Here is a 24,193-nt window from a genome sequence, read left to right as displayed (position 1 = left end):
CAGTCCAGAGACACAAACTCTTTCCTAAAGGAATCATACCTTTTCCAATATATATATATTTTTATCACCTCTCTATTCAAAAACCTTCCATGGATCTACATTGCCTACAGAATTACTGGGCAACCCATTCCTCTATAAGTACCTCTGAGACAGTGAAAGCCTTTGGGAAAATAAATTTTTTCTCCTTCAGAATCATACTAATAGACATATTTCCTGTACTCTTCTGACAGCCCAGTATAACTTCAATCCCCAGCTAAATAATGGAATAAATATTGAAAACATCAACAACTTGGAACTAGTGGATACCACAACATCACAGGTAGTAGTGAACAAATAATGTGAGATAATCAGGTCTGCTATTTTTGTGACAAAGACAAAAAAAAAATTCATGCAGATGCAGGTAAAAAACATGGGGCAGAACTATTTCTTCATTCCTCCTCTCACCAGGCTGTTTTTATTTGGGGGGGGGCAGAGGGATAGTTCCAGAAATGTCCTGACCCTATCACTGTGGCCTATTTATTGATCAAAAGAAATAAGATGTGGAAAAAAGTATGACAAAAAAGTTGGGAATCCTTGGAGTATATGTAGTAGGACATAAGATGATTGATGAGACAGATTTAGAGTAGGTAACATGGTAAAACAGGAAGAACCCTGATCATGTCTGAAGACATGAATTTAAGTTCCAACTAACAGTATTGCCCTAGACAAATCACTTAATCTCTCTGTATCCCCAATGCCACTTCCACACTCTTCCTTTTCCATCATACAATCCAAATTGATCATCCAATCAGGATTCCAGTACCTACAATCTATCAATCCTAGGACATTTTTCTTCTTTCTTAATAAGTTCAATGCCTGGTCCACAGTCTTTCTACCCCCTTGTGCTCCCTCCCCCAACTTTCATTCTATTTCAACAGAGATATTGATATTCCCTCAAATACTTTAACTCCCCATTTCTTTAATCCTCTCACCTCCCATGAGCTGATCCTTCACTCCATCTCTGCGACACAAAGGGATGGTCATACCTTGATTTTACTATCTCCCACAAGTGTTCAAATTCTGTGTTTAAGAACTCTGAGTTTCCTTTACTTGACCATAATCTATAATTTTTCCATCTCTCAACATGTCTTACTCTTTATTCTTTATATATAACTTATTATATAACTATAACTTATTCTTTATCCTCATCTCTAATCTTTCTTATGGATTAGAGTTCATTACTTTGGTTACATTATCCTTCCTTCCTAATCTCAATCCCTTGGTGAACCAATTCAACTCTGTTATCCTGTATTCTGGAATCCTTAGTTCCCTTGTCCCATAGCCTTTCACGCCTTGCCAAACACGAATCCTGGATTACTTCTACCATCTACCTTCTTTCATACTGTCAAGATATTGTTAGGAGACACCCTGTTTTCCAGAGTTAAGGCCCAGCAAGCAAGCTGTACCCTGAGCTTGACATAACACAAACCTTTGTGCTCACCCTCCGGATGATTTTACCCTCTGGCAAAATCACATAATTATTGTATTGATTTGACCAGCACCAAGTGTTCTCTGAGTTTGGACAAGCATTGGACAATTTCGGACAAGTTCTGGTCATGAAACTCTGTTGACTCAAACTTGTCACGCTAATACTGTTACCCCTCACTGTCAGGGCTACGGTTCACTGCACAGCCATTGGCATAAGCATCAAGATTTAGCCACCCTAAAGAGGGCTCCCTCACTGGGGGGTGGGAGGGTTGGCACATGTGTCCTTGCCTGCAAGCAGATTCCCTCACCTTGAAATTAAACTTCTGTTTGATTCCTGACTCTTCTGTCTCTAGCTTGCTCTGTTTGGCACTGGCCATCTATAGGTTAGAGGCTGGTTTCGTCCGGCTGACAATACACGCACACTGATGAAGAGAACTAAAGAAAATCATGAAACCATGATGTCTACTAACTCATCTCAACTGGACTCTCACTATAACAGGGCAGTCCTTTTTTTTAAGTTCTAAAATTTATTTTAAACTTCAGTACAAAATAAGAAAAGGAAAAAAAATATTGTCATGTACACAGCAGAACATGAGAGGATTCAATATAAAGCAATACATTTCCATTTCAAGAAAACCTATGTAATAAATACTACACATTGTTTTCAAAGCTGTCCGGCAAGGCAGTCTTATTTTTCTTCCCTGATTCCCCATCTCACTCTCTACAATGGCTCCTTTCTCACTTCAGACCTATTCACCCTATCCCTTACCTGTACTCTTTCAGCTGGAGAACTCCCATATATTCCAACAACAACCAAACATTTGCCAGGAGTTCCTTCTCTCCTCCTCTGAATCTCACATCCCCCCTGACATTATTCACTACTATTTCCTCCTTCAATATAATGTCTGATTGAAAAAAGTTGTCTTTCTGTTTAACAAGGCCAAACCCTGTATTTGTGCCCTTCATCCCATTCCCTCCTGCCTTATAGCAGTTTGTGCCTACCACCATCCCCACAATCTGTCTAATCTTCAGTCTTTCACTAGCTACTAATTCCTTCCTAGCTGGCTACACATATGCCCCAAATCTCTCTCATCTGTAAAAAACCAAAAAACCTTTCATTAGATCCTATCATGTGTACTGGACACCATTCTCTATCTCTACTACTCTTCTCAGCTAAACTTGAAAAAGCCACCTATGTCAGGTGACTCCACTTTCTCTCTTCTCACTTTTAAACCCTCTGCAACATAGCTATTGACCTTTTCATTAAAATGAAACTACTCTCTTCTAAGTTACTGGTGATCTCTGAACTTCTAAATACAGCAGCCTTTTCTGAATCCTAATCTTTTTTTTTTTTTATAATCTGTGACACCATCAGTGACTTCTGCATACTCTCCTCTTTGGATTTTTCTACTGTTCTCTCTTGGTGCTCCTGTTTATCTACTGTTTCCTTTTTAGTTTCAATTGCTGAGTCTTTATCTACATCATGCCCATTAACTGTGGGTCCCCAAGGTTGAGCCTCTCATTCCTTTTTCTTCTTCTGTATATACTCACTTGGTGAGCTCATTAGCTCTGTTGGTTTCAGTTAGCATCTCTATGGAAAAGACTCTCAGATCTAGCTATCTATACCCAGGCTCTACATTACCATCTTCCTATTGGATATTTAAAACTTGATGTTCTGTAGGCATCTCATACTTATTTCCAGAACAGAACTCTTCTTCCTCCCCACCACTAAACCATCCTTCTTTTTCTAAAGTTCTTTATTATTGCAGAGGGCAGCACCACTCTTATATTCACCCAGGTTCCCCACTTCAGTGTTATACTTGATTTCTCTCATAATTTCTTTCTTTACATCTCTTCCATGCATTCCATTCTCATGCTCAAGTAACAATCATCCTAGTTGAGGCCCTGATAAACTCTAGACTGGATTATTACAATAGCCTCCTAAAGGAGACACTTACCTCAAGCCTCTCTTTACTATCATCCATCCTTCACATAGCTGGTAAAGAGATTTTCCCAAAGCATAGGCATGACCTTCTACTCAAGAAACTCCAAGTGCTCCCTATTATCACTAGGATTACATATGAACTACTATCTGACATGTAAAGATCTCCACTCCCCTCTCTACCTTCTATGGTTCAGCCATACTGGCCTACTTATTGATTTTCACACATGACGCTGCATCTTCTACTTCTGTGGCCTTGCAATGCCTTTCCTTCATTCCTGGAAAGTTCTCTCTCCTAATTACCACTCTTTAGACTCCACTCTTTATGACTCAGCTCAGAGGTCAATTTTTCCTGGGGGTTTCTTCTGGTTCCACTAGCTTCCAGTGCCTGACCCTCTAAAGCTGCCTTCTACCTATTCTGTATTTAGCTTGTTATGTATCAATTTATGTGTATATTGTACCATTTGTGTATATGTGTCTCCCTCACTAGAATGTAATCTCTTTGAGGTCAGGGATCATTTCTGCTTTTTCTCTGTATCTCTAGATCTTAGCAAAGTGTTTGGAAATGCTTAATGAATACTTGGGAGATTGACTGATTGTAAGATAGAGATAATAATACTTGTATACTATTTACACCTTACAGAACTGCTGGGAGGGAAGGCAATTTGCAAACCTTAGAGTGCTATCAAAATCTGAGTAATTAATAAAAGCATTATTTTAGTGTTTCCTGACCTTGTGGGCAAAATTATTTAAAATGGACTTGGATAATCATTATCAAAAGGATTACACTCTTAAGTTAATAGTAAAGTTGTAACTAAGATGGGGGCTGGCAGAATCAATTTTTATTTCTATTTTATTAGTATGGTCCAGAGCAGCAGCCCATCCATTCATGCCAGGTGCCTATGACCCACATCTAGGATGGGCTAACAACATCAGAGCTGGTGAGAGATAATATATTGATGCCTAATTATTTTATAACAATGACTGGGAAACAAACTAATGAAGAGTTAGCCTCACAAAATACAGGTAATATATGTACTATACCTTAGATACAGGGCTGTAGTGCACAATTGTAGCAAAAGAGAAGTTGGAATTCCCTACTTATACAAGGTCATTTCACTCATGTGGGAAATGGATCTATTACAGTGAATAATTTGTTCACATTATCACCATTTCCTTGAAATCCAGCGCTCCTTACATACATTCATTTCTTGTATGATGCTAACATACAGAGCTTCTGTGGTCACCTATTTCTATGAACAACGCTACAGGTTTGCTGTGGAAGATAAAAAGGAAGTTCTCTTGTAAGTTGCTAATGAGCACTTAGTGTCTAATTCAGAAAATCACAACCCCTCTAAAGTAAGTCCACAACAAAGTTCCCTACTTTATCCACATTAAACACATCCTCGATTCTGGGCAGGTACCCAAGTTAAGACTAAAGATGTTCCTTGATAAGGCTCCACTAGATGCTTAAAATGATTAAAATCTATAACAATGACTTTAACTTGTATTTTATCTGTGGAAATAGTTCCTCTTCTTTCAAAAACCTATTCCAGCACCACGCCTTTCATGGAGCCTTATTTGATCCATGCCAGGTAAAAGTGATCTTTCTTCAACTTTCTTATAGCACTCTGCATAGACTTTATTCCTGTCCTTTTCAAATTCCACCTTGTATCACACTTATTTGTCCAAATGTCACACTCTCCTGATTTAACTGTAAGCTATTTGAGGGAAATGGTTGTTAATATTTCTCATTTTAAAATTCCCAGTGCTTATCACAATGCCTTGCACATAGCAGGCACTTAATAAATGCCTGCTGAATTTAGCTGTTGAATAGCAATATACTTTACATTTATTGAAACTAAAATATGATAAACTATAGCTCAATTTATTAATTTCCTTCAGTTCACACAGATATAAGGAATGGAATGATCTTACAGACTTCCTGCCATCTAAGAGACCATGTTGCAAACAATGGCAGATTCCTCAGATAATGTCTGCAGTCACAAATCATAACACACATTTCCCTTGCCTCTGTGTGGAACGGACTGATGTTCTTATATTGGTCTCTTTGGCCCCTTTGAAGACACAGATCATAATTCATGGTCAACTAGCAACTAGCATTTCCTTCTTCAAAAAGGAATGTATTGGAAAATGGCTCACTGGCCAACAGGTATGCCAATATAGATGTCCACAGGACCTGGAACATAGGACTCGCTTAATAAATGTTCTTTTCAGATATCAGCAGCCATCCCTACCAAAATATGAAAACAAGGGCATTCAAAATTAACTGAAATGTCATGCTTTTAACAAGTCTATTAGTGATGCAAAAGCAATAGTTACAAGCTCTTGGGCTGAACATAAAAAGTAAAACAATATAGTCAATTAGTACAGGATATATCCTACCTTTGGGGCTTTGCCTCTGAAAAGCCTGAGAAGCCGAGAAAGATTCAAATACTTGTTTTCATGTAAGGCAGCATTTGTTTATTCTGCTTAAAATTAGACAGAGACAAACATGCTCAGATCCTAAAGGATCTTAAGTGTTTTTCCAGAATACGATGGGACTATCACAGGTTCTTATTTTCTTGGGTGTAATGAGTTCACTGGAATAGAGAAAGACTGGTGAAGCTCTACCTATTTAGATTACTATTTTGCCCCTTGGGCACTGAGACATTAAGTGACCTTCCCACGATCACACAGTCTGTGTATGTCAGAAGTGGAACTTGAATCTAGAACTTTCCTGATTAAGGGGATACTTTCCCTTTGTCACAATATTTTCCCCAATACAGAGTATAAAAATAATGTCATTATAGCTGCTTAGGAAAATCAGCCATTCCTTACTGACCAACCTGCTCCTATAAATCAGAGATAAAGAAAACTTAAATACTGTAATCTGTTTTATAGTGATCTCCTTAATTTTTACTTTACGCTCTTCCTGTCTCTTCAAAATGCTGCTGCAAAAAAATCCAAACGCATTGATTACAATAAGCATCCTACTCTTCTCTCCGTAAATCTTTGTCCTTGCTCTTCACCTCTGTTATGAAGAAGGTAAGGTCTGTGGTATAAATTAGAAAGGAATGAAAGAGAAATGAAGTGATTCTACACTGACATTCTCTTGTCTGCCACTGGGCTCTATTTAATGCAAGATGATTGCACTGTAGGAGACACAGATGAAAACCAGCTTCCTGCTTCCAACATTAGTTAAGAAAGTATTGCTCTAGGAAAGACCAAATTGGAGGCTTGAGACAAAGAAAATTGAAACTCTTTTTCCATCTGCTAACAGGGAAAATAACAAAGATTAGTATTCGTGGTCTGGATTGTGCCTTTGGGGAAATTACGACCATGGTTACAGAAAGTTAGAAAACAGGAAAATTATAAATGCTCTTTGAAGTGGATTAGAAAGCAATGCGATTTATCTGTAGATTCACTCAGTATCTTTGGTGTAGTGCTCAGCTGAAGTCACATTCATTCATTCACTCACTCATTCATTCATTCATTCATTCATTCAACATTCATAAATACCTGCTAAGCACCTATAATGTGCCTGGCCTTTCACTAGGCTTAAAGTTAAACAGTTTAAGACTTGGTCCATGCTTATGAGGCTATAATAAGTAATTTCAACCCAAAAGTTAATCCTACATCCAGAATAAATTTGCTTTAAAAAAAAACCAAGATAAAGTTTCTACATAAGCTCTCACCAAATGTTGTTAATTAATGTCAACCAATGTTGTCAGCCTTTCAGAACCAGTAGGATAGAACTAATTTACGTTAATTATTTTATACTTTTCACGGAGTGAAAAAGTCTTATAAAAGACAACCAAAAAAAAAAATAAACCCAAACCCAAACCCACCAAATCCCAGATGATGATGATCAACAGCTCAGAAATGCACAGCCCTGACAGGTCAATTAGCTGGCAAGTCATTATCAGTGCGAAGCTCAATTTCAATGATTGGAAAGGATGCTCTCAAACTTCCTCAAATACTTACAGCAACAAACTGTTCTCTTTCCTTTGCAAAAGGTTACAACATGATGGACAATATAAAAAGAACAATTACAGAAAGCATCCGTGTTTCATTAGTTAGGATCATGGATGCTGGTAGATTAAGTTGTTCTCAGTCTCAATTTGTATCCAACCAAATGTGATACCAATAGCAATACCTTCAAATGTTTGGATGGAATGAAGGTTGCCAGCTAGGGATGTTCTAGCCCTTGTCTGAAGCATAAGCCATCACTCATTAACTTTCTTGCTTAGCTTCTCTGCTGTGTATCACAGTTCATTAAATTCTACTGCATTACCAACAACTAGCAAAACAGTAACTCTAAGTACATTCAAAATATAATCTTTCAGAGAAAAAAAGCACACTTTTGGAGAGAAAGAAAAATGTTATATTTATCCATCAACTACCATACAACATCCAGCTCCATAGTTCAACATTTTCTTCTTTTGAAACACTTAATGTTCATGGAGTGATGTTCTCTCCCATAAGCGTATACGTTAACTGTGGCTGAGAAAGCATGGGTGTGGGAAAGAGAAATAAGGATATTAGTTTTTGTCTACTGTTAGTTATTCTTAATGAAGGGAATATAACAAACTCCTCTCTGAAAACAGGAGGGCTTATTTAAGTTCCACTCTTTCAAACTAAGCCAATTATATATTTTCAGGAAAAATTAAAGAAGTAGCAGTTCCTTTTCAAAAGGAACTAATATTTCTCTACAGAACATCAATATTCCAAAAAGAGCAACTTTCAAGTACTCCTAGAATTATGTTTTAAAACATCATTTTTTTCAGCTATTTATAAAGATCTGGAAAAAATGAAAAAGATCACATGGTGATTTTACAAAAAAAATTAAGGAAAAGAAAAAACCCACGGAAAAGGCATCAGCAACTATTGTCCATATGCCAGCATATTCATCTTTATAAAATATTTTATGAGAATGGTCTATGCATGCATTAAAGGAATCCTTGATGAAAACATGATACAGGAAGAGACAGGCTTATATAGATGATTTTCTGTCTCAAGTGTGTGAAAAATATCACTTTATTAACTGTTTATTGGTTTTCAGAAACTCTTTAACATGTTAGAGTAAAAATGAACAAAAATGAGCCATGAAGGCTTTCCTTTATGTGTATATCAAATCACATAAGACTCCATGACAGACATGACTAGAGAATATTTTGATCAATGAACTACTGAGTGATGGGAACAAGCAAAATGCTAAACCTGGAGACACATTTTTGTTCAATTGTTCGACCAGTGTCATGGAAGATATCTTGTGTAAGGTCCAAAAGGAATGGGTTTCCTATTAATAGCTGGGTTCTCCAAATGTTTTTATTCCAATCATACACATAGGCCAACAGCTCTTTAAAACCAGTAGTCTTTCCATGATGTTATAAAGCTATGAATTATTTAACACAATGATTTTTGAAAAATTAAAATTATAAATAACAGAAAAAGCAACAAAAAAGCATAGTGGGCATAAGTAGGCTTTAATATATCAATAATGATGATGTATATAAAAGAAATGTAAAAGTAGCAACAGAGAAGACGTTATTTTGTCTAGATATGACCCAAAATTGTGTTAGGCTAGTCACGTAGTGAGAATTTGAGGTGCAAATTAGGTAGGTAGTTTTAGTGCTGGAATTCCTGAGATTCTCTAAGAAAAAGAGGAAGGCCTTCAGTGTAATAAGATCCTCAAGGAAGGATTTATAGTAGAATGTGGATAAGAATCACACAGGGTGAACTGACCCTGAGGGGTTATGATTTAAACCAGGGGAGGGAGTATTTACATAAGTCATAGGTTCTTCAAAGCATCAAAATATTTACAGAGTGCTTCTATCTTTCTAGATGCATACACACACAGAGTCTTACCTTACCTTTGAAAGAAGGCAAGCATGATACTTTTAAGAATGGATAGTATCAAAACTGAATTCTTTGAAATTACAGTAACCAAAGTTGGTTCCAAAGAAATGATATGAGAAAGGACCCTTTTGACATATGCACACAATTCTTTGCAGAAGTAGGGACTTGTAGATATGAAACACTGCATACATTATGTGTGTGTGTGTGTGTGTGTGTGTGTGTGTGTGTGTGTACATGTACCTCCCACCTTTCTAGTCTTTTTATACTTTCCTCTTCTCCATATACTCTTCAATCTAGTGACACTGGCATCCTTGTTACTTGCAGAGAATAAGCTATCTCCAGACTCTAAGCATTTTTCCTGGCTGTTCCCCATGCCTAGAACACTCTCCCTTTTCACCTCCACCTCCTAGCCTTCATGTCTTTTTTTAAGTCTCAGCTAAAGTCCCACCTTTAGCAAGAAGCCCTTCCCAGTCCTCCTAAATCTTAACGCCTTCCTTCTAGATTACCTTCAATTTATTCTACGTGTAGTTTATTTGTACACTATATGCATGATGTCTCTCCAACAACAATAACAAGCATGTATTAAATGCTTCCTTTGTTGATTGTCAGCCCCTTGAATGTAGGAACTGGTTTTTGCCTTTCTTTGTGTTCCTAGTACTTAGCACAATTCGTGGCCCATAGTAGGTAATTAATAAATGCTAGCTGGCCAACTATTTGTCAATAATTTTGTTAAACTGCTTTCTTCCTCTTTTTTATTCTGTTATAAAGGATTGTTTTTTTTGGGGGGAGAGGGGTTGGGGGAGTATCAGGGAAGTATATATTGGAAAAAAGTAAAGGAAAGACAAAAGATAACAATAAAATTTATTTTCTTAAGAAGAGGAAGAGGATGGAAAATTCTCTACTGATAGGCTAAATTTCTTAACACATAATAGCTATACAGAAACATCACTAGTCATACCTTTCTTCTCTTAATCTGTAACCATCATGACTAAAATCACCTTTTGAAAGTATCTTACTATGTACTCCTATACCCTATAATTATCTATGTGGATACTTTCCTGTGGCTCTCAATGGTGTCAGTACAGCAGTGACACACAGGTCCCAACAGTAAAACAAGAGCTTGGGGGAAATGAATATCAGGAATAGAAAGAAAGGAGAAAGTATGTATGGGAGAAACAAACTCAGAGAGAGGAGAAAGCATCTGGGAACTGATAATATGTAGCATCTTTAGTAAAATATAACACAATAGGGAGTTTGCAGTTGAATTACCAAGGTGAGAATGTTTCAATTCATTTCGATTTTTACTGAGTGCTTACTATTTGTAGAATACTACATAAGATACATACATACTACACAAGATATAAGAGCCCTCATGGAGAAGTACAAATAAATTGTTATGGGAAGTTCAAGGGGAGAATGGTCATTATTGACTGGGAAGATTTGGGAGTAGTGGCATGAGGATGGGTGGAAGGGAGACTAATGACAGGAAGAACTGTTAAAAGGGTATCCTAATAATTTTGATTACATTACATTAAAAAGGTTTAGCACAAACAAAACCAATGTAGCCAAGATTAGAAGGAGAGCAGAAAGCCAGAAAATTTTTACATCAAGTTTTTCTGATAAAGGCCTCATTTCTCAAATATATAGAGAATTGAGTCAAATTTATAAAAATGAGTTATTCTCCAATGGATAAATGGTCAAAGAATATAAACAGGCAGTTTTCAGAAGAAGAAATCAAAGCTATCTATAGTCATGTAAAAATGCTCTAAATCACTACTGATTAGAGAAATACAAATTAAAACAACTCTGAGGTACCACCCCACACCTATCAGATTGGATAATTATACAGAAAAGAAAAATGACAAATGTTGTAGGAGATGTTAGAAAATTGAGACATTAATGCATTGTTGGTGAAGTTTTGAACTGATCCAGAGGGCAATATAACTGTGCATACATATCCTTTGAACCAGCAATACCATTACTAGGTCTGTATCTCAAAGAGATCAAAGAAAAAGGAGAAAGACCTATATGTATAAAAATATTTATAGCAGCTCTTTTCGTGGTGGCAAAAAACTGGAATTTGAGGATAGCCTATCAAAATGGCTGAACAAGTCATGGTATATGATTGTGATGAAATTCTATTGTGCTATAAGAAATGATGAGAAGGATGGTTTCAGAAAACCTGGGAAGATTTATGTGAATTGATGCAAAGTGAAGTGAACAGAACCAGGAAAACACTGTACACAGTAACAGCAACATTATATAGCAATATAATAGCAATAATAAACTGTGAATGACTTAGCTACTCTGATCAATACAACGATCCAAGACAATTCCAAAAGACTTATCATGAAAAATGATATCCACCTCCAAAGAAATAACAGATGGAGTCTGAGTGCAGATTGAAGCATAATTTTTTCACTTCATTTTTCTTAATTTTATTTTTATTTCTTTATTTTTTTTTTTGCAAAATGGCTAATATGGAAACATGTTTTACATGATTTTAAATGTATAACTGATATCACATTTCTTGCCTTCTCAATGGGTGGGGGAGGGGCAGGAGGAAGGGAGAGAATTCAATACTCAAAATCTTTTTTCAAAATGAACGCTAAAAATAAATGAGTTAAAATTTTTTTTTCTTAAAAAGGGTATTCAAATATTCCAGGCAGGTGTTAGAGAAAACCAGTATCAAGGTAGTGAAAGTGAGAATAGAGAAAAGGGGATGCCTCCTTTTTGCTTTATATTCCCAGCACAGTGCCTGGCACAGTGTAGGTGTTTATAGGTGCTTCTTGATGCCATGAAGGTAAGGCTCAAAAGGACTTTGTTATCAATTGAAAATGAGTAGTAAAAGAAGAAGTCCCAACATTTTCAACAAGGGAGAATAGGTAAATCATGGTGCCAGTGTCAAAACAGTGAAGTCTAGAAAACGTGTCCCAGAAATCAAGGGATCCTATCATTAGAGAGACAGGAGACTACAAGTATCTGATGTTGCATTTGTAATCAGATAAGATTTTGTTTAATTGTTTTTCTTTGAACAAAAGAGGCTTTTGTAGTGGGGCAGTGAGAAGCAGAATCAGGAAATGTCCATGGTCTAAAAAACAAAAGTCATTAATGAAATATTAAAGAAAAAAGAACTGAAGGGAAGTTACAAATTCTGGGAGCAGAGGACATTCAGTAATATCAAATACTGCAGAGGTCAAGGACTAAGAGAAGTCACTGTATTTGGTGATTAGGCACAAATCACCATTTGAATGAGCCACTTGAGTAGAATGGTGGGAACTAGAGTCACTGCACTGAGTTCAGGAGACACGTAAAGATGAAGTGTCAGCCATGATTACAGACAACTTGTACAAAGGAACTTGGCTATAAAGGGGAGGAGAGATAAAGGACTATAGTCAGAAGGAGTAAAAGATCAATGCAAGGCTCTTTAAGCACTAGGGAGATGAGCATGTTTTACTGGCAGACAGGAAGGAGGAGTCAAGGGAGGAGGAGAGTTGGAAGATTCATGTTTTTTCCTTGGTTTCTCCTCCATTTCCAAACACCCAAACTAGTTTATAAATTCACTTCAGTATGGGGCAGGGGAGGGAGGCAGCACAGTATGGGAGAAAGAGTATTGTACCAGAAGTCAGGAAACCTGGTATGGTACAGTGGAAGAATGTAGGGTTTGGGGTGAGAGTATTTGGGCTCAAATTGGCCAATTTACTCCCTATGTGACCTTGGGCAATTCACTGGACCTCTTTGGGTCTTAGTATCCTCATCTGTAAAACGAAAGGGCTAAATGAACTGGTGGTCTCTAAATTCCCTTGCAGCTTAAAGTCTCTCAAGGTCCAGATTTGCCATTAATTGGCTCTTTGATCTTTAGCAAACCTCTTCACCACCATGGGCCTCAGTTTCCTCATCTGTAATATGAGAGGTTTAGGATAGATGATCTCTAATTTCTCTTTCAGCAGTAACATTCTACAACTCAGTTTTGTTCAAGATGTTGTCAAAAATATCAAATGGTCCAAAGTAGGGACTTTAAAAGGGTCCAACGAATGTGGAGGCACTTATGCATCTTGACAGAGAAGCGGAAAAGAGACAAGATGACTCAACATATTCTTTGGTACATATAATGAGTATGTCACCAACATAATATCAACCTTCAAGGTTTCTCTACCTAGGGTCCATTAACTTGTGGTTTTAAAAATATATATTTTTTGATAACTGTATTTCAATATAACTGGGTTTCCTGTTTAATTCTATGTATTTTATTTTCTGCACTTAAAATCATTATTCTAAAAAGAGGCTAAAAGGTTTCACTAGACTGCCATAGGAGTCCATGCCACAAAAAAAAGATTAAGAACTCCAGCTCCAGGGGCAGCCAGGTGTTTCAATGGATAGAGCACCGGCCCTGAAGTCAGCAGTACCTGAGTTCAAATCCGGACTCAGACCAAACACTTGACACTTACTAGCTGTGTGACCCTGGGCAAGTCACTTAACCCCAATTGCCTTAAAAAAAAAAGAACAAAAAAAAGAACTCCAGCTCCAAAGTGAAATAAAAGTCTTTGGAATATAGATTGTATCAAACTTCTCTGTCTGAGAAATTTGCCTAGAATTGCATGTGAAATCCAACTTCTTAGGTAATTTCATAAGGGACTATCCAAGCTCTTCAATTTAGGGCAAGAAGGGTAGGTGAGAACAAGGCCCTATAGTTCAGCCAGTTGAATAAAGGATTTTTTTAAAAGGCAATTGGGGTTAAGTGACTTGCCCAGGGCCACACAGCTAGTAAGTGTCTAGTGTTTGGTCTGAGGCTGGATTTGAAAGCAGGTCCTCCTGACTTCAGGGCTGGTGCTCTATCCACTGCACCACCTAGCTGCCCCTGAAGGATGTTTTTTGTTTCTATACAACTTCCATGTAGTTGAACTTGGAATGGAGGGCAGGTATTCAGTAGTTAATTCAAGCTGAAATGGGATGACCCTATGTGGACCAAATTGAAATGGTGCAATTTTCAAATAGAAATGGAATTTTTGAAAAAGAAAGTGTTTTGTATACTTTAATGTACTATATAAATGTTAATTATTTTCATTCTTAGCAAACTAGTCACCTCAACCTGGGCATTATGGTTTGAAACTAACATCTCTCAAACTCACCACTCAAGACCCTGTCAACATTTTTGTTAGAAGCTAAAGATGAATCACTGTCAAATGCCCATATGCTGACCTTAAGCTGCATATCTACTATGCAAGGACAAAGAATGAACTGACCAAACATATGACTGAGCAAACTTTCTCATTTTTCCAATGGAAAGACACCAATTACTAAGTTGCTTGGTGCCTCAGATTCTCAAGACACACTCCTAACTCTTTATTTTGTTTTTAACTAACCAATTAGTCAATAAGCATTTATTGAATGCACAGCCCTGTGCTAGGCTGTATAGGGAATAAATAAGAAATGGGATACATAGTCCTTGCTCTCTGGTGGTATATAATTAGGGTAAGGAGATAAGATTAGCATATAATACTATGTGTGACACACCATCCTAGGCATTGGGGGAAGGGAATACAAAGATGAAAAGACATAGTTCCTACCCTCAAGAAGTTTACAATATAGTAGAGAAGATACACAAATAACATAGAATGACATAAGAGCCCATTATCAAGCCATGAATAAACAAATTCAAAGAAAAGGAAAATTATTTTCAACACAAAGTGTTCATAAACTGGCATCTGAGTTAGGCCTTGAGGAATGTGCAGGATTTCAACAGGTAGAGATAGTGAAGGGAAGGGCACTCCAGAAATAGGGAATAGGGGAATAGCGTGAAACAAATACATTATGAAAATATGAAGGGATTTCTCATGCCACCCCCAAACAGCCCCTCCTACTTTATCCTACTGGCTGACTCCTTAAGCTCCAAAGCATACCTTTTATTTTGTATTTTCTTAGCATTATAAATATGTATTTCATAGCATTTTAATACATGCACACTTACACGACTATGGCTTAATGATTCACTTTACAAATTGTAGTTGGACCTCAATAAAGCTGTGGCAATAAAGGCTGGCTTCTAATGAGGCAGTTTAAGATGGGTGGCTGGGAGGGCTGACCCAAACTAAGCTGATTGCTACTAATGCTAATGCTACTAATAGAGTATTACTAGTAACATCAATAATCTAGGTTATTTCTTCTCTCTTTCTCTGCCTTCCATCCACTGATCAGAAATGACTAACTAACATCATATATAAAATCACAGAATTTTAGGGCTGACTTTTAGAGATCATCTCCTCCAACTTCCCAACTTTATAGAGGAAAAAACTGATTATTTGTGGCTCTCTGGTAAGGGAGACCTTGGAGAAGTAATACCAGGTTATAACAAAAGCTATGAGGAGCCACCATGCTTTTCTTGAGCTTGCAGTAGGACTGAATTTAATAGTAATCAATCAATCAATTAATCAAAAAGCACTTAGATATAGAGATTTCACAACTTTCCCCGATTTCCAGGTTGACGACTCTACTGGTGAATTCAGTATTTAATTAATAACTTTTGATTTTAGGATCGTCATGTTTCTCAGTCTGAATGCTGCCTCTGCCAACCATTTTTGCCTCTACCAAAGTTTCAGTTTTTTTTTCCCTTAAAGCCAATTTAATTCAATTCAAAAGACATTTAGTAAGGGCCTACTATGCACAGGGCACCATACCAGCCAACACTTGGGTACCAATTAGTACTTAATGAGTTACCTTTCAGTGAAGCTTGCTCCAGAGAAGAGAGGAAATGAACTATTCTTTCTGCGTCAGGAGCCTGGGTCACCTGCCGTGCCAGAACTGAACAAGAAAAGCAACTCCCTTAGGGTTCGTGGCCGCTCCTTCTATGTTCACTTTGCCACAAAATAGGATGTTAGAGCTGGAAGGGACCTGAGAGCTTATCTAGTCCAGTGGAATCCAATTTTTTGGTCGTGTACCCCTATCAGCAAAAAAAAAGAATGCACCCCCAATATATGTATATTTATTTATAAATTATATCCATGTACTACTATACTAATAATCATACACTTTATAAAAAACTTACATAAAAATAGAAATAAAAAAGTGTAAGATAAAGATGAAATAGTGTTTGATCCCAGAGTCAACAGAGACACTGGAGTTTACTGAGTAGGTAACTGACCACAGTCAAATGTGCACTTTCAGGGAATCACTTCTGCAGCTGTGTGGAGGATGGACTGCAGACAGGGAGACTAGAGGCAGAGAGATTAAGTAGGCACTCACTGCAATGGTATAGGTGTGAGGGAAGGGTCAAGAAGGTCTGACCTTGGATGGCAGAGATGTGGAGGCTGAACTGATTGGAAAATTTGGAGCAAGGGAAAGTGAAGAATGAAGATGACACCCAGGCTGTGAAGTGAGGTGATTGAAGGATGGTGGTGTCCTTGCACGAATGGGGAAGCTTGGAAGAGGAGTAGGATTGGGGGAAAAGATAATGTAATGATAAGTGAGATGTGGATGACCACAATTCAACCATACCTGCTCATCTTGCATGACTTACAGTCTTGCCTAAAATGAAAAGGGGGGAAGCAGGGCTCTTATTCACTAGTCACTAACCCTGAGCACAAAGCCTGTCTTAAAAGGGCACCTGACAAAGACCAAAGGTGATATGGAGGGCCAAATTTTCTCAATGGCCCCTGTGGAACAGCTGCTATGGGTGCCCAGGAGAAATGAGAGGCCAATACCTGGCTCAGAAGGGCTGGGGGGGTGGGGGTGGGAAGGAGAGGTCAGGAGCTTGTATGTGTTTGTGTTGGAATCAAACCTCATAACTGGCTACTAAAATGAGAGTGGGATGTGACCCATCTCCCCCTTCCCCTAATGGTTGATAACATACCCTTTGAAGTCAATCTATGGTTTCACAAGGGTCAGTCCATGACCCCCTAAGGGTAAGGCCATAGATCCCCAGTTTGACCACTGGTCTACTACAAACTCTTCATCTCACAGATAAAGAGGCTGAGGTGTTTTACACAATGTCATGCAGGTGATGAGTGAGAGACTCAAAATTAGAATACAGACCCCTTGATTCCCAATCCAGTGCTTCTTGACTAAAATGGAGTATGCTCATTGCTTTCCCCTACTGCTTTTCCACTGTCTACCATTAACTACTCTCTATAATTTAAGATTGCTCTTAAATCCAAATTACAAAAGACAAAGAATAAAATTTTGTAGCTCCTACTAAGATCTTGAATGGATCTCATTCCTGAATTTAAATACCGTTAAGTATTGCTAATATTTCTAGGTGCTTCAATGCATACAACAGGCATTGGCGATTTCATCATTTAGGTACTCCTTTCACTGATGCAGACCACAACTCCTTTATGTCTTTATATATAAGTGGAAAGCCATAACAAAGGGATTTAGTAAGTTCCTACTGCGTGGAAGACAAAAGGCAGTGCTTGACTGGTTTTTATGACATGCTGTGGCCAAAATAATTTATCTGGTGACCTAGGGGTGGGCTGATGATGAGCAGCAATGTATACCTTGGAGCACAGAGGTGACCCCAGCTTCTTAAAGGAAGACCGTCAACTCTGGTAGGCATTACCAAACTGGAGGGGCTTTAGAAACAACATAATATCTTTGCTGTGATCTGCTTGACTGCCTTTAGAGAGCTTACCACCAAGCTGGCTGCAGAGGGAAGGATTTTTTCAGCTGCAGCATTTTTGAAAGACCACCTATTTCATGGTTTTTGTTGTTGTTGTTTTTTATATGAGGCAACTGGGGTTAAGTGACATGCCCAGAGTCACACAGCTAGTGAGCGTTATGTGTCTAAGGCCAGATTTGAACTCAGGTCCTCCGGACTCCAGGGGTGGTCCACTGCATCACCTAGCAGCCCCTGAGACCACCTATTAATCTGCAGTAGAGTTGCTACTTGCCTTGGCAGTGGAAGTATCTAAACTGATGAAATCATAAGTCCTTGAAGGATTGAGAAGGAGCTATCCAAATTCTCTCGCTGACCCACCCAACCTTGCAGCATTTGATAGATGAGGAAAAGTTGAGGGCTAGAGAATTTAAGTGACTTCTCAAGGTCACACAGGCAGTTAAGGGCACACCCAAGCATCAGCTCCTCCACAGTAGGGACCACACAAGCTCTTTGTGTTGTATCTGCAGAGCACTTAGTGTTCTGCATACAATGAGACAAAAAAAAATCAATAATATTTATGTTGTTAATAATAATGAATGAGAAGTAAAATATCTAGAAGAGAAATTCCCAAGGAATTTTGTATTCTTTAATGAGGGAGATGCTAGAAAAGGGACATTCTGAACTTGGTTTCAACACACACAAAAACTTTTTGATGGTAATCATTCACTTTCACCAGATGGGCTGTCCTTTGTTTCAAACTTCCTCTATGCAAACTTACCGAGATTCTCTGCTTTTGGTCCTTTCCTTGGGTGTTTGAGTTAAAACACAAATCTGCCTGGAGTGAGTCCTGAAGGCACAGACCTCCCTTTCCTTGTGTTCTCCACTAGATGACAGAAAAGCCAGGCTAAATCTGAGCTGTTTCAATATAGATCCTGGTCTCCCTAACAAGGCTCAGGCTTGTCCTCATTTGTTATGACAGGACCAAGAGGTTTGACAGAAGACCAGCAGTTTCTAAAATAATAACTTTCCCTGAGAACAGAGGTAGGAGAGGATGAATTTCCCTACCACCAGACACTTTGGAAGATGGTAAAGCCAGGTAGTAGCTGCTTCTCCCAGAAAAAAACAAACAAACAAACAAGGACGCCAGTCTGTTCAGAACCATGGATGCAAACGTTTCCACCAGGAATGGAGATTCCACTTACCGCAGTGAGACTGGAAAACCTGGGGCTTGACTACCTGATTGCAGAAATTGCATACTACAAGATAGAAGTCATCATGTGCTGGACAGTGGCCAAATAAGTGCATATCTGTGGGGAAAAGGAAAAAAAAATGTAAATAGCAGTTACTTCTGTTTTGGTGTAAAATCTTGTTGACAGCTCTTTGAAGACAAGTTTTCAAAAACAACAGAGAAACCTAAGAATTTTTACTAAAGGGAAGCAGTTTGTCATAACCCAGCTCTTCCATTCTCAAAGTGATTATTTTACTTAAAGGAGGCCTCCTCATGTTGCCCTTAGAAAGTCCTTTTTGTCCACTTCTAGAGCAGTGTTGATAAGGGTCCCTGAATGGTGCAACATGTGGACTTTTTCCTGGCCTAAGAGCAAGCAGAATGCTAGTAGTCTTCTTCCCTCATTACAGATTTTTTTTTGGATCAAATCTGTGATATTATTAGTGTAGGGAACTCCCATAAAGAAGACTCCCTCTACCAATGTAGATTATCTACCTGCTCTGAAACTTAGTCTTGGGGAAGTGCCTGGAGCATTGAGAAGTTAAGCCACTTGCTTGGGGTCACACAGCCAGTATGTATTTCTCAGCCCTTCGGGACTCCATGGCCAGCGATATACCTTGCCATGCTGCCACTCAATTCAGATTCATGTTTCTGTAAATGAGACTGTCCAGGGTTTGGTAAAGTTCCCCCCAAAATAACAGCAGCTTACATTTATAGTGTTTCACACTTTATAGTACTTTCCTCACTACATTGTGAGATAGTACTATGTCTAATATCCCCATTTTATAAATGAGTAACTGAAGCCCAGTACATTGAAGTGATTTGTTTAAGGTCATACAATAAATACCAGAACTGGGACCTTAAAACCAGGTGTTCTGACCCCAGGTCCAGGGTTCTTTGCCCTACATCAAACTGATGTTATATGGGGACTTTACCATTGGTTTTAGACCTCAGAATACTGTATTGTCAGGAGCTCAGTCTTAACAGGGTAGCTTAGCATCTGCATTCTTTAAAAACTGATCCTAGAGACCAGAAATTAAGTGATCCTTCTCAAGAGATTTTCCACATCCCATGGGCGAGGGGCCAGGCAGAGCATGGATCATAGATTCACAAATTTTGAGATGGAAGGTTCCTTGGAGGTGATCTAATCCAACCTGCTTAGGTTACAGGTGAGGAAACTAGTCCAGGGAGGGTAACTTGCCCAAGGTCACACATGTAATAAGTGCCAGTGCGTGGATTTCAACCCAAGACCTCTGACTCTAAATCCAGCATTCTTTCTACTGTGTCATGTTGCCTTTCTCTTACAGAAGGCAACCAATTCATTGTCAACATTTTAAATTAGAGAGAGGGGTGGAGTAGCTAGGAAATCAGTTATTACCTTTCCTCAAAGTCACCTATATATCTCCACACATGTTCAGTATATTTCACAGGTCAGTTTTATGAGTGGCTTGTCACTGAAGAAAAAAAAAAGCCCACAAAGGCTGAGTTGCTCGTGAAGCATGGACGCTCTTTCAAAACCTTCACAAATGCCTCAGCACAGCCTCTCTCCCCTCCCCCCTCCAATTTCTTAAAGAGAAATAAACCCAGTTTGTTGACAACATACCAAAGTGCTGAGGTTCACTGTGGTAGGAACAAGCTATCCTAGAAGAGGTTTCAATTTTTTTTCTGGAGGAGAATCCCCAATGGTGATGCCCAGGAAGGAGCTCTCTCAAGCTATGCTCATAAAAGGTTAGCCAGCTGAGTGAGTCACTTGCTCAGCTGGTTGGTGGGTGCCTAGCAGAGAAGTTCCCTTGACAAGTTTCATTAACTGCATTTGAATTCTTCCCGTTTTCCTCTTCAGCCAATGAAAAACAGTGGGCTGGAAGTAAGGAGGTCTGAGATGACTAACACAGACACCTCTGGAGAGGGAGGCCAGCAGAGAAAAAGGCTCAGTGAGAACTGGGTAGGGACTTCCTATGCCAAGGGAGAGAGGAGGGGAAGGAACGATAGAATTTGGAATTCAAAACTTTTTAAAAATTGTTTTTAACAGGCAATTGGGAGGGGGAAATGAAATATAATTAAAAACAACAACAACAAAGAACTGAGTAGTACATTATCTCTAATGATGGAAGCCTAGATTAGGCCAGTGTCAGTAAGAAGGGCAGGTAGGCATCAGTGCTCTAGGTTTAGAAGTCTCACTGGCAGAGACATTAAGAATTAGTAACAAATGCCCCAATAGACATGTGGTCAAAAAAGGCTATGAACAAACAGTTCTCAAAAAAAGAATTATAAAATGTGAAAGAATGCTCCAAATCATTAAGTATAAGAGAAATGCAAATAAAACCATCCCTGAACTTTCACCTCATACTCAGCAAATTGGCAAAGGTGATAAAAAGATGGGAAGAGTCAACAATAAAGGGGTTGGGGAAAGATAGGCACAGGGAATGTTTTGTTGGTGGGACTATGAATTAGTACAACCATTCGGGAAAGCAATCTGGAGCTATGAAAATAGAAGGAAATTTAAAACAAATGATGTGAAAACAAAAGATACCAATAAATTTTATTCTATTAAAAAAACTTCAGTGACAAATTTCTGGCAAAATAATGGAGACAATAGTATGTTTTGTTTTCGGAAGTGGTGGGAGTCAAGAAAATCTTCCTTCTCCCTTCTCCCTTCCCCCCCCCATAAGCTCAGAATTAGGAATAGCTAACAGTGACACCAGCACATGTCATTCTTGTGATGCAGATGCTCTCAACAGAGGCAATAGCACTTTTTGAGGGACACATCTGGCAACACCCAAGCCATCCCTAAACTGAAAGTAAAGGAAATAAACTTTGTCCTCCAGGTCTCTTAGTCTGCTGAGACTTTTCTTGGTGTTCATTCAACAGAAATTTACTAAGGGCTTACTATGTGCAGAACACAAGTAGGGAGGTATGGCAATAAAATAAAATGATTTGTATCCTATGAAGCATGTTATGGTCTAGTACGGGAGACAAGGCACATATACAAATATCTGTAACAAGGTAGAATGTTCAGCAAGACAGAAAATACTATTCGTTTAGGGTAGGGATATCTTTCTTGGTTTCTCTTAGGAGTAATAACAGCTGCCAATGACAATGTATCTTTAGAGAAACTCTGTTACCAGTAAGTAAACGGTATTTTGGAAAAGATGGAAGGGTTAGTCTTGCCACCTTAGGTCTCAAATCAGAGCATCACAACCTAGCAAAGGAAGATATACTTCCTGAGCTATTCCATTAGCTGGCTTTGGCCAAGAATAACCACTATGGGATTTCTAGGACTGATTTTTTTTTAATTAATTTTTTTTTTAATTTCTAGGACTAATTGAGGAAGCTAGGTGGCACGATGGATTGAGTGCTGGGATTGGAATCAGGAAGGCCTGAATTCAAATTTTATCTCATAGATTTATTCTGTGTGACCTTAGACAAGCCACTTAAACCCTTTTAGTTTCAGTTTTCTTTAAAGAACTTTAAAGAACTACATCTGTACTATTATTAATTGAAGTTCTAAGTGGGAGAATAGACCCAAGAAATACGGTTTTATAAAAACAGGGAGAATCAGGTAGCTGTCCTAAGACTAGAGGCTCTTAAAGTTTTTGGTCTCATGAACCCCTTTACACAATTAAAAATTATTAAGGACCTCAAAGAGTTTCTGTTTATCAATATATCTAATGATACTTACCATATCAGAAATCAAAATTGTCAAAATTTTAAAACAGTTAATTCATTTAAGATAACGGTAATAAACCTATTATTTATGTCAACACAAATAACATTTAATGAAAAATAACTATTTTACAAAATAAAAAAATAGTGAGAAGAATGGCATTGTTTTATACAGTTTCACAAATTTCTTTAAAGTCTAGCATAATAGAAGACAGCTGTATTCTCATATTTACTTCTTTATTCAATCTAATGCCAAATTTGTTTTGGTTGAAATATATAAAGAAAATCTGGCCTCACACAAATATGTAGTTGGAGAAGGGAGGAGTATTTTAATAGGCAAGTAACATCTTACTATTATTAGGAAAAACGTTGACCTTTTGGATCCTAGGTTTGGGAACCACGCCCTAGGTGGAAGAAGTTATCTAGGAGTTGCAACAGTTTCTGTCCTGCTCCTGAAAGAGTTAAACCTAAGTTGGAGCATGGGATAGGGGAGGGTAGAAACAGTCTGTCAGAGAGAGGGAAAAGGGTCTTAGGAATAGTACAGGGAAAAGAACACTGGATTTGGAGTCAGAGAATCCGTCCTGACTGCCATGTGTGAAGTTAGGCATGTTATTTAACCTCTCTGGGCCTCAGTTTTCTCATCTGCAAAATAAGGGAGCTGGACTAGAAGACATGTAAGGTGCCTTGAAGCTCTAGATCTATTATGTGTGAACTTTATATTATTCTGTCCACAGCACTTTTTTTTGGAAGGGAGGAGTGCTTGTTTCCTTCTCCAGCTGGGTGATGTCAGTCACCTCCATTACAACCAATTTTCACTTTTCTGATGCTAGAAATTACACGAGTGGGAAACACCAGAAGCAAGAATGGACTTCATTTCCTATGAATACCACATTGCCTTATATTCAGGAGTGTGCTTCAGTCAGCTAGATTTCCAAGGTACAAATGTTCACATTGAAAATTTAATAATAGATTAAATTTTCAATGTGAACATTTATACCTTGGAAATCAGCAAATGCTAGAAATCAGGGCTTGATTTATTATTGCTTTGTTGATTTTCTAGACTTAAATTGATGGAGAAAATGTTAACATTCAGATTAAATTTAAAAGCGTGTGTTCATTTTTTTTTTGGTGAAGAGCTGGCTGTTAAACATTTACCAGCACATCACTGCTTAGATTCATATAGATCTTCATGGTTTTAAAAGTGCTTTGATACTCATTAGCTCTTTTGATCTTCACAACACCCTACGTAAAAAAAGTAGACAGGACAAATATTATCATTCCCATTTTGTAAATGAAGCAACTGAACATTAGAAAGGTTAACTGACTGCCCATGGTCATCCAGAGTCAATCATAGGTCTCCTGAATTCCAATTATCTTAGAATACTGAGACACCTTTGAGAACAGTTCAAAAACAGCACTTTTTTTTGAGGGAGTTGGCAAC

At 38.1% G+C, this 24,193-nt stretch overlaps 1 protein-coding gene across 5 annotated transcripts in view; it reads right to left on the bottom strand.

Annotated features, from left to right (window-relative positions):
• ATXN7L1 (ataxin 7 like 1) overlaps window positions 1–24,193 on the bottom strand; it is a 258,320-nt gene that overhangs the window by 151,158 nt on the left and 82,969 nt on the right. For 4 of the 5 annotated variants that reach the window (XM_020984562.2, XM_020984561.2, XM_078154441.1 and 1 more), the window contains exon 3: window positions 19,067–19,171. In XM_020984562.2, the coding sequence (XP_020840221.1) occupies window positions 19,067–19,171 (105 nt within the window). Of the gene's footprint in view, window positions 1–15,985; window positions 16,149–19,066; window positions 19,172–24,193 lie in introns of those variants that run through there. The other variant, XM_020984569.2, reaches the window with a different exon arrangement.

The sequence above is a fragment of the Phascolarctos cinereus genome, unplaced genomic scaffold (assembly GCF_003287225.1).
Source record: "Phascolarctos cinereus isolate Bilbo 61053 unplaced genomic scaffold, phaCin_HiC Scaffold_1;HRSCAF=81, whole genome shotgun sequence".
NCBI lineage: Eukaryota > Metazoa > Chordata > Mammalia > Diprotodontia > Phascolarctidae > Phascolarctos > Phascolarctos cinereus.
This window is presented reverse-complemented; position numbering and strand designations above follow the sequence as displayed.